At 41.1% G+C, this 11,375-nt stretch overlaps 1 protein-coding gene across 2 annotated transcripts in view; it reads right to left on the minus strand.

Moving 5' to 3' along the window:
* LOC139548936 (alpha-2-macroglobulin-like) overlaps window positions 1-9,070 on the minus strand; it is a 33,771-nt gene extending 24,701 nt beyond the window's left edge. For both annotated transcript variants that reach the window (XR_011669795.1, XM_071358909.1), the window contains exons 1-15: window positions 8,901-9,070; window positions 7,513-7,693; window positions 5,912-6,068; window positions 5,605-5,657; window positions 4,667-4,687; window positions 4,170-4,335; window positions 3,966-4,050; window positions 2,887-3,037; window positions 2,636-2,756; window positions 2,199-2,308; window positions 1,882-2,052; window positions 1,403-1,636; window positions 1,125-1,191; window positions 896-1,041; window positions 121-270 (exon numbers count right to left, since the gene is read on the minus strand). Coding sequence is in view for 1 of the 2 variants with exons in the window: in XM_071358909.1 (XP_071215010.1) it covers window positions 121-270; window positions 896-1,041; window positions 1,125-1,191; window positions 1,403-1,636; window positions 1,882-2,052; window positions 2,199-2,308; window positions 2,636-2,756; window positions 2,887-3,037; window positions 3,966-4,050; window positions 4,170-4,335; window positions 4,667-4,687; window positions 5,605-5,657; window positions 5,912-6,068; window positions 7,513-7,693; window positions 8,901-8,980 (1,893 nt within the window). In the remaining variant the exon portion in view is untranslated. The remainder of the gene's footprint in view (window positions 1-120; window positions 271-895; window positions 1,042-1,124; window positions 1,192-1,402; window positions 1,637-1,881; window positions 2,053-2,198; window positions 2,309-2,635; window positions 2,757-2,886; window positions 3,038-3,965; window positions 4,051-4,169; window positions 4,336-4,666; window positions 4,688-5,604; window positions 5,658-5,911; window positions 6,069-7,512; window positions 7,694-8,900) is intronic.
* Between the last annotated feature and the right edge of the window lie 2,305 nt (window positions 9,071-11,375).

An 11,375-nucleotide genomic window follows, 5' to 3' on the forward strand; every position in this document is an offset into this window, starting at 1 on the left:
AACAGACCCACTCCAAGTCTGCTGTAGTCACTTCTTATTCCCCTGAAGCTGGTTGTATTGCCAGCACCACAAAAGCTTGTTTATATGGTGGTTGACATTCACTTCAGTGAGCTCTGTTACCTTGTCAGCATCCAGCCTCTTCCCTGGTTCCATGATGTGAACGCTCTTGTCCACAGTGCTGAGGCCACAGAGGGAGCCGGGCTGGGCCGAGAGCTGCAGCGTGTTCTTCTCCCCTGGGACTGCTTGTGAGGGTGAGAACTCCACAAACACCTGGCACACAGGACATACATAAGTGTACATGATACACCTTTACTTTAAAAAAAATTGACCCCTTTTTCGTGGTATCCAATTGGTAGTTACAGAATCGAGTCCGTACGGGGGCTGCATGTCCCGTACGGACTCAGAGAGGCGAAGGTCTAGAGCCGTGCATTCTCCGAAACACAATCCAACCAAGCCATACTGCTTCTTGACACAATGCCCACTTAACCCGGAAGCCAGCCGCACCAATGTGTCGGAGGAAACACTGTACACCTGTCGACCGTGTCAGCATGCACTGCGCCCGCCACAGGAGTCGCTAGTACGCGATGGGACAAGGACATCCCTGCCGGCCAAACCCTCCCTAACCCGGACGATGCTGGGCCAATTGTGCACCGCCCCATGGGTCTCCCGGTCGCAGCCGGCTGCGACAGAGCCTGGACTCAAATCCAGAATCTCTAGTGGCACAGCTAACACTGCAATGTAGTGTCTTAGACCACCGCGCCACTCGGGAGGCATTATACACCTTTATACAAGGTATGATATCTATGTGCATGGAAATACCTGACACGTTTTCTGGCTTCCATAAAATGATCACAATATGTTTCTGATGTGCAGTCACTGAGTATATGACTAACACCTTGTGCCTGAAGCATTTCTCAGTGGGGAAGTTCATGCTGTGGGCGATGACAGTCTCACTGGGTAGCATACTGTACACCAGGACCTGTACCAATGGCGCCATCTCTGGAACCACTGCCAACTTCAAGGTGACTTCACCCTCAGTTACTGCAACGTAAGAGCATGTCACACTGTCATTGTCATCAAGCACCTCCCAGTACGTCCAGAATGACTTAATAAAACTTCCTCACCAGGACTCCCCTGCTGTACAGTAACCTTCATATGTCCATGCTGAAGTATCGCCCCTCTGGATAAGGCCTGGAGGAGGGAAAAACAGTTTCCCCAATCATGTCAGGAAGAAGGAGATGAGGAATATTGGTGTTGTATAGGGCATCCTTCCTTTAAAGGTGAGAGGCTGGGACTATGTCTGAAATGAACCTGGTTAAAATAGTTCACAAGGGAATAGGGTGTCATTTTGGACGCACCCTGGGTTTGCAGGTTGTCACAACTTGTTTCTGGTTCTACTCACCAGGTAGATGACATCCACAGAGCCCTTTGGGACGGTCTCCCCTACGATAGCGTACTGGATGGTGATTGACACTTCCTCCCCACATGCCAGTGGTTTCTCTATCTTCTGAATAGCCAGAGAGCTGGAAGTTTTACTGTGAGGGGCAGTGGGCTGGATCAGTGAGAGTATGTGTTGCCCTCTGTTGAAATAGGGGACCCTGTATCTAGTGTGCTCCGCTTCTGGTGTGTTGCTTACCTGGAAATCAACAGAGGGAAGAGAGAGTATAACTAAACGCCCAATCGCAAATCGACCCTTAGAGCTCCACCTCACCCTCTGATAGGCTAGGTGGAAGTTTCACCATATTGATTATTATACCAATGGAATCTTCTCAGATCTCCACAAGAGCATGATAGACCTCAGGGAGTAGGGTCAATGGGGTGATTTGGGATTGAGCATAAAGAGTCTGAGTCTTTCAAAACCTTAGAAGGAATCATACTTACTATGAGGTTAATATCCTCTTTGGGCATAGTGGTTGTGTTGAGGGAGAAACTGGCAATACCATGACTGTCCGTGGTTAGGTTCTGGAGACGATGTGAGGACCAGCCTTTCTTCTCCAACAGGTAGACTAACATGTCAGAGATAGGTGTGTTGTTGAAGTGAACAACGTTTATCTGAGGGAAAAAGGAGTAATGTCATGCTACATCTGTTTGTCACTGTTACCTACCCTTAGTAGTTAAGTAAACAGGAATGTCAAAGAACAAATGGCATCCACAATTCAACAAAGTACAAGGAACAATAACACTGGATTTGGACTCACCTTGCCCTCGATAATTGATCCATGCTCATAGATTTTGGGTGTGTCGACAAACGTGAGTTTTCCAATCACATAGGAGAGCGCTATGTGTTTTTCCTCTGACCGTGTAATACCTGTCAAAGGAAAACAAATGAGAATAGGGTGGTTTATTTAACAACAACACATGCCACCATGATGCACAATGACAGTTCACAATGCAGAAACTCAATTGCAGTGCAGCTTACACAAGATTTTAAAACATGATTAAAAACATATATATATATATATATATAAAACATTATGGTGTTGCACCGAAGGTCAAACACAGGTCTCCACAATCTAATTAAACAGATTGACATCATGCCTTTCACTCTCAATAAAAAAAATATGTTTTCATTTGACTGCAGGCAAATGTTGTCATCACATTTCCCAACTCCAAATTGTTGTGATAAATGACTTGCCTGTCCCCTCCTCCTCTACTTTTGCATTAAAACTCAGCCTGTCTATGAGCATTTTCTGTTCGGCATTCTTTGTGAAAATGGACATGTTGAAGACATGAGAAGCACAGCCAGTTTGGTCCATCTGGGAAAAGCAAGCAAAACCACAGACATTAAGAACTGATTTAAATACATTTAACCACATCACATTAAAATGTAATATGTTGGTGAAAACAATTATACTGATTATATTTTCTACAGGAAAGCATACAGACCTCTATTGACTCTTTGTGGCAGGGGGCTGTATAATCAGGAACTCCTTGTTGAGTTTTCACATCAAATCTCATTGATATCAATACATCGTTCCTTAAAAGTCGGCACAACTCTACCTCTGCTTTTCCAGGTACAGGCTGTCCATACGTGTATCTGATTTTATTTCATAATGAAAAGCATCAAAAACATCATAGATTTCCTACTTCGAGAGACATAGTATATTATAAACCTCATATGAGACATTACAAAGGCATTATACCTGCAGGCTTTCTTTAAGTCAAGTACTTTCAACATTGTCAATGCATCTAGATATATAAAGCCTCTCAGTGTATGAGTGTTGATCTAGGATCAGTGTAATCGTTTGTGTCACATGCACAGGGGGAGGGAGACCTGATCCTAGATCAGCAATCCTACTCTGAGATGCTTTATGACTAAAGGCCCAGCTGTTCATGTAAATGCCACTGTCTCAAACTTTTAAATTATCAGGGTACTCATAGAAGCAATTTATAACATTGAGGAGTAGTAGCATTGTAGGTCTTCAATTCGTTTTTGTCATTAGAACAGATCTGGGTTCAAATACTTGCATATTTAAGTATTTGTTTCCAAATACACTATTTCAAATACCCCTAGGACCAAACAGACATGGGTTGAAATGTATGGAGTATTAAAATATTTGTATTTCAGTATTTCCAAATACATTCTAATACTGAATTACTTGTATTTTTTTTTAAAGTATTTATTTAACTAGGCAAGTCAGTTAAGAACAAATTCTTATTTACAATGATGGCCTACCCTGGCCAATTGTGCACCACGTTATGGGACCAATCACAGGCAGATGTGATGCAATCTGGATTTTGAACCAGGTACTGCAGTGATACCTCTTGCACTGACATGCAGTGTCTTAGACCACTGCGCCACTCTGTAAATACTTACTTTGAGATGTATGCAAAAGTAATTAAAATAATTAAATTAGTATTTGACTCAAGGTCTGCATTAGCGCAATGCGATTAATTAGACAGTGACATTAGTGGAGTTACACATAACAACAGTGCATTGCAAAACGGCGATAGTGTAGACTCACGTTGCACACACTTCTACTTTATACTCCTCTTGAACAATGCTGATCTCATCGGTGAGGTTCATTTTGATCTCAAACTTTGGCAAAACTAGATATAACAGAACAGCAGTTAACTCATGAATGTTCCTGAATTGTGATTTATTGATTCAACTGCCAGATCCATAATATTACCGAGCATGAAAGGTAAAATAAAGAAGCTCAACTTACCATATTTTTTTACCTTGAAGTGATGGTGTATTTTGTTATCACCAATCCACACTACAATAGCATAGGATCCTACAGGTGCTTCAGAGTTCAGCGGGTGAGAAAGCTGCAGAATGTTGCCACTAGATGATGTATTGACCCACTGTCCAATCCTGTTCTGATGAATATCCTGTTTATTCATAGAACAAGGGACACATTTAGCAGGGCACAACACTGTGGAACGTTCAGATACAAACATGTTATGTAGGCCAAACATGCCTGTCTGACATGTAGAATAAGGAGTCACGTCAGTTCTATTCATGACATCTCTATCTGCAACGTTCTGAAGTTTGCTTACTGAAGGTGGCCCAGATGTGTTCACATAAAGCTGATATGGAGTCCTCTGGTAACTGCCATGTGGAAATGAATGATGACCTACCTAGCTGGTGGAGTCATCGTCTTATCATGTTGTAGTATTTAGTGACAGTCATCATAAATTGACAGACTAATAAGGGTCTTACCTGAAGTTCCACAACATTGTACTGTGAAGGGCAAGACAAAAGGTTGGTTAATGTTTTATGAATAACTCAAATTCCCCCAAAATGAACAGAGGAGCAAAGCTGTCTACAACTATAGGAATTAGGCAGGTGCTTAGGTTCGTCTCTTCAACTAAATATCACAAGTAGTATTTGCACTGGGACTTTAATATAAATTCAGTAGATCTCATACATTCCAATCTGACCTACAGTAAATTAATTGAAAACCCCATGTCCTGTGGTGAATGTTTGAGGACCCTAACATCCACCCACGCAGGTTTATTTAGAGAACCTCTGCAGAACCTTTGCACTGCGTGCAATGGGTCTCAAATGTTTGTGTAGCCTTATCAAACAGACATGGCCTAAAGATTTGGATTTTGCCCCATAGTTGTTCAAAACATTTCCCATTTCCAAAGTCTTATTGTTCATGGAGTACTAACGAGATGTGTATAACATGTTGTGGCTAGTTGATTACTGAATTAAAATAACCATTTACAGTATATTGTCCATAATAAGCCTTGTCCCTGTCCATAAGGCAGGAGCCTATGTCCTGTTTCTGTAGAGTGAAGGAGCCTGGACAGGACGCTAGTCTATTGCTGGGCATTGACCTCAATCCATCCCCTTAATGTTCAGTGCCAAGTAGAGGCATCTGATCCCGTTCTTTGGTAAGGCTTGACACCCTAAACCTTCCATTCTCAAGGAGGACACTAACCACAAGGCCGCAGAGTTGAGTTGGTTGGACAATATCGTACATAGTGTTACATGATAGCTGATTGCTACATCTATCAGACAGTAATGTGAAGTGATCCTTGAGATTCTTCTGTATTTGTCTTTTTTTAAAGTAATTGAGATACTGATCTAAATGAAGACCAAATAGAGGTCATTGTTTTCAAGATTCAATTATTCACATTTTCAAGACTCACCAGCTGATTGACAGGGCTAAAATTGGTATCCAAGGCGATCACTCTAAACTGCACTGTAAAAAGACAATGAAAAGACAAAGACAAGCACTCAATGAGACATTTAGAAGCATCATTTAGCTAACTTTCCCAGATTTTCCAGAAATCCCTGTTGAAGGATTCCCAGATTCCAGGAATCTTTCAACCGGGATTTCTGTAAAACCTGGGATTTTCGGGAAAGTTACCATAATTTTGCAAGAAACTTTTGACAGCTACTCTGGATAGAGCAAGGAGACTAATTGTGTAGGTCACTGGCTCTGTGTAAAATTACCTGTTTGTCCTGGGTTGTAGATTGGTTTATCCGTTTGGACGAATGTCATCGGGCTGTACGGTTTGATCATGACCTTTCTCTCCTCTGTCGATAGAAACGTTTCACCTCGAACCTCCACCTTAAAGTTTTGCACTTTGGCACTCTCCACATGAGGGGCCTGTCAGGGAGACAGAGAGCAACACACTGATAAACTAATATACCAATAACATATAATACTATACTGTGGTCCTGTGTGGCTCAGTTGGTAAGAGCATGCTGCTAGCAATGGCAAGGTTGGGGGTTCAATTCCAGTGGGAATCACATAGGCTATTGTGAGTTGCTTTGGATAAAGGTCTCTGTTAAGTGCCATACAGTGCATTTGGGAAAGTTTTCAGACCTGTTGACTTTTTCCACATTTTGTTACATTACAGCCTTATTCTAAAATTGATTAAGTAGTTTTTTCCCCTCATCAATCTACACACAGTACCCCATAAAGACAAAGCAAAAATAGGTTTTTAGAAATTCATGAAAATATATTAAACATAAAAAACAAATACTTTGTTGAAGCACTTTTGGCAGCGATTACAACCTTGAGTCTTCTTGGGTATGATGTTACAAGATTGGCACACCTGTACTTGGGGAGTTTCTCCCATTCTTCTATGCAGATCCTCTCAAGCTCTGTCAGATTGAATGGGGAGCATCCAGGTCATTGTTAGGGTCATTGTCCTGTTGGAAGGTGATCCTTCGCCACAGGCTGATTGGTGGAGTGCTGCAGAGATGGTTGTCCTTCTGGTAGGTTCTCCCAACTCCACAGAGGAACTCTGGAGCTCTGTCAGAGTGTCAATTGAGTTCTTGGTCACCTCCCTGACCAAGGCCCTTCTCCCTCAATTGCTCAGCTCTAGGAAGAGTATTGGGGGTTCCAAACTTCCATTTAAGAGTGATGGAGGCCACTGTGTTCTTGGGGATCATCAGTGCTGCAGAAATGTTTTGGTACCCTTCCCCAGATCTGTGCCTCGACACAATCCTGCCTTGGAGCTGTCTCTGAGACAATTCCTTCAACCTCATGGCTTGGTTTTTGCTCTGACATGCACTGTCAACTGTGGGACCTTATTTAGACCAGTGTGTGCCTTTCCAAATCATGTCCAATCAATAGAATTTACGACGGGTAGACTCCAATCAAGTTGTAAAAACAACTCAAGGATGATCAATGGAAACAGGTTGCACCTGAGCTCAATTTCGAGTCTGATAGCAAAGGGTCTGAATACTTAATTAAATAATGTATTTCTAAAAACCTGTTTTCATTTTGTCGTTATGGGGTATTGTGTGTAGATTGGACATTTTTATTTATTTAATCCTCTTGAGAATAAGGCTGTAACATAACAAAATGTGGAAAAAGTCAAGGGGTCTGAATACTTTCAGAATGCACTATATATATATTGTGCAGTATTTAAAAGCATGCTTGCATCTGACCAAAACCAGGTAAAAATGTCAAGGCCAACACCTTGATATTTACAATAAAATATTATTCAATTTCACTAAAATGAAGAGATGTATCACAAAGCTAAAAAGTACTGTATACTCTGATTGGAATGGTTCTGGATGTCGACCAGTGCTGGGCTGACCTGAAACTGGAAGCAGCGGTGAAACTCTAGGTCAGAACTCTCTTGGAGAAGAATTCTGCTCTGCTCATCAACAATCAGAGATATGGTCATGACCAGGGTCTCATTGGGCTGCAGAAGACTGGCACAAAGCTTGGCCTCTGAGCCTGCCTGGATCACTGCAGGAATGGCTACCATGTAAACACTACAGAGAACATACACACACATGCACACACCAACAAACACACAGGAATATCAGTACAAAATGAGAGGGTACCTACAGTTTAAGTCAGAAGTTTACATGCACTTAGGTTGGAGTCATTAAAACTCATTTTTCAACCACTCCACAAATTTCTTGTTAACAATCTATAGTTTTGGCAAGTCGGTTAGGACATCTACTTTATGCATGACACAAGTAATTTTTCCAACAATTGTTTACAGACAGATTATTTCACGTATAATTCACTGCATCACAATTCCAGTGGGTCAGAAATGTACATACACTAAGTTGATTGTGCCTTTAAACAGCTTGGAAAATGATGTCATGGCTTTAGAAGCTTCTGATAGGCTAATTGACATCATTTAAGTCAATTGGAGGTCTACCTTCCCAACCATGAAGCACAGGGGTGGCAGCATCATGTTGTGGTGGTGCTTTGCTGCAGGAGGGACTGGTGCACTTCACAAAATAGATGGCATCATGAGGATGGAAAATTATGTGGATATATTGAAGCAACATCTCAAGACATCAGTCAGGATGTTCAAGCTTGGTCGCAAATGGGTCTTCCAAATGGACAATGACCCCAAGCATACTTCCAAAGTTGTGGCAAAATGGCTTAAGGACAACAAAGTCAAGTTATTGGAGTGGAAAAAGCGTGTGCGAGCAAGGAGGCCTACAAAGCTGACTCAGTTACAGCAGCTCTGTCAGGAGGAATGGGCCAAAATTCAACCTACTTATTGTGGGAAGCTTGTGGAAGGCTACCTGAAACGTTTGACCCAAGTTAAACCATTTAAAGGCAATGCTACCAAATACTAATTGAGTGTATGTAACCTTCTGACCCACTGGAAATGTGATGAAAGAAATGAAAGCTGAAATGAATCATTCTCTCTACTATTACTCTGACATTTCACATTCTTAAAATAAAATGGTGATCCTAACTGACCTAAGACAAGGGATTTTTACTAGGGTTAAATGTCAGGAATTGTGAAAAACTGAGTTTAAATGTATTTGGCTGAGGTGTATGTAAACTTCTGACTTCAACTGTAGGGGAAGTCTTAAGAAAAAAATATCTGCAGAAAGGGTAGATGAAAAATAGCTCTTGATCTGCTCTCTGAGAGAGAAAATTTTACACCAGGGGGAGATGCCATGTCTAATTATTCAATTCTAACTCTGATGACTGTGCAGGTTTACTTACGGTCTTGGAGTTTCTTGACAGACACAAAGCCAGTGAAAGCAGGCAAATAGTATCCATCTCCAAACCTGAGGCGAAACCATGATTAAGGAGAAAAAAAACAGCAAGTCAGACTTTGTCTCAGTATTCCTACTGGCAAGACCTCCCTTCTGCCCTGTGCAGATGAACTGGTGCAGCCAGGTTAAATGATTGAGGTAAAAGCCTTGTGAATGATTGACCAATTTGTGTCAATAGCAGTGCTTTGCAATGTTGTGATTGGCAGATTCTCTGACTTCGGAACTACACCATTAATATACATGTACAAACAGTATAGTGTATGACATTGACATGCACGATAGCCTGATTACATTTCAATCAATGTTCTGTAATGCCTGGCTTGTACTGTAACTTTGGCCAAAATGTATATTGTGTTACAACACCCCACTTAAACCCACTTGTTTCAAGTGAGTATGCATTTTAGGGCTACACCCCAATTTTATAGTCTCTTATAGTTTTGTCCCACTTTATAAGTGGCCTTGAATCTATGCACATTCTGAAAATTGACAGAAAGACAACAAGGGAATTAGTAGTTAATGCTTCCTGTCATTTGACCTACACATGAAAATTCCTGCAAATGGACCTAGCCTCTGGGGTGAAGTTTCCCTAAGGTAGCCTATGGACAGATCCAGAGATAACTAAAGCCATACTTCGAGGCCCTTTACCTACTTCCCCAGAGTCAGATTCATTTGTGGATACCATTTGTGTCTCTGAGTGCAGTATGTCTCTGAGTGCAGTTTAAAGGGAGTTTCTAACTAGCGTTAACATAATGACTGGAAGTCTATGGTATCTGCTAGCATGCCAGCAGATACCCATAGACTTCCAGTCATTGTGCTAACGCTAGTTACCATTGGCCCGTGAAACTACCTCTAACTTCCTTCAAACTGGACACAGAGACATACAAATGGTATCCACATGTTGATCCGACTCTGGGGAAGTAGATAATGGGGCTTATTGCCAACATTACAAAGCATCCCTTGAAAGGAAAAGAGCTGTAGTTATATCAAATGTATTTATTTTTTTATATATTTTTTTTATATAGCCCTTCGTACATCAGCTGATATCTCAAAGTGCTGTACAGGTATAGACCTGCATACTGGACATTGCATACTGGAGAGTGTCGGTCACTTTGGACATTGCACAGATTGCAAATGTTTGCTGATGTTTGTTCATGTTGTAAGCATGCACAAGCATATTCTGTTGCTAAATCCTTTTGGATTGTATTTGTCACAGGCGTGTAGGAATGTTAATAATGGGAGATCCTCATTTGGTTTTGCTAACTCCTCGGTCCTCCGTCCTCTCCTCCTTTTGAAAAATATCAAAAGGTAATCGAGGAGAGCAGGAGAAGAAATGTGGAAACAAATGCAGAAATATGGAAACAAATGCAGAAATGTGGAAACAAATGCGCTTGAATAAAATGAGACTGTCCTTGTCCACTAGCGCGTCATCAGGCAAATGACGTTAACAGAGGAAGAATACCAACATATATGCATAAAGTGGTAAAAATAAATGGTGATGGTTGTGGCAGACATTTTATAGATAAAACAATAAGTGTCATATCGTTTTTAAATGTGTGCATGCTTTTCTACTCCGACAAAACAACAGCTGATTCAAAGAGGGTGTGACACATACTGTATAAAAACTCCTCTGCGAAGCACTCTGGTAGGATACATAGACTATTCTCATTGAAAGGTGGCTATCGAGAAGGGGAGTACACTCTTTCGTTCGCCTACTAACGAATTGACACTACCCACTTGACCACTTATTGGTTTCCGGGTCATGGAGGCAAGAGGACGGAGGAGTCGAGGAGAGGAAGGTATTTTGCCCAAATGAGAACCATGCATTTTTTATTTAGAAGTTAACCTGTGGTCGCTGACCTGTGGTTAATTCTGCATTCATAACCAAGTGGGAAGGTGTTTTTTACCAACTCGTAATTTCCAGTGGGAAGCTCGTCATTCATCCCTGAACTCCGACTTAATCCCACATGCTGACCTCTGACGTCACCTACTAAAGAAATGATCTCGATAACAGCATTTTTGACAGTTGAATGTAACAAAACATAATTTATAAAAAATAAATTTACTAAAGCGGCAATCAATAGATTTAACCCTGTTTTGGTAAAAAGTTGAGGGAATGGGTTGGAGAAATGTAACCACTCAAATGCATAGACAAAGCTATGGATGCAAGGACTGACCATCCATGATATCAACATTACAGTTTTAACCATGTTTAGATGCTATATAATGTTTGTTTACATTTACTTTGTTTACAAACTTGAGTGAAACAAGCTTATATTTTGGGTTCTGATGGGATATGACAGTTGAACTAAGTTCAATTATAAGCTATATTCTTCAAGAATAAATGGGTACATTTATTTAATTCAGAAGTCCAGAAATGGATGAAGCAACAGTGGTTTGCCCCTTTAATATGTTTTGTAAACAT

The sequence above is a fragment of the Salvelinus alpinus genome, chromosome 22 (genome assembly GCF_045679555.1).
Source record: "Salvelinus alpinus chromosome 22, SLU_Salpinus.1, whole genome shotgun sequence".
In the NCBI taxonomy this organism is placed as follows: Eukaryota; Metazoa; Chordata; class Actinopteri; order Salmoniformes; family Salmonidae; genus Salvelinus; species Salvelinus alpinus.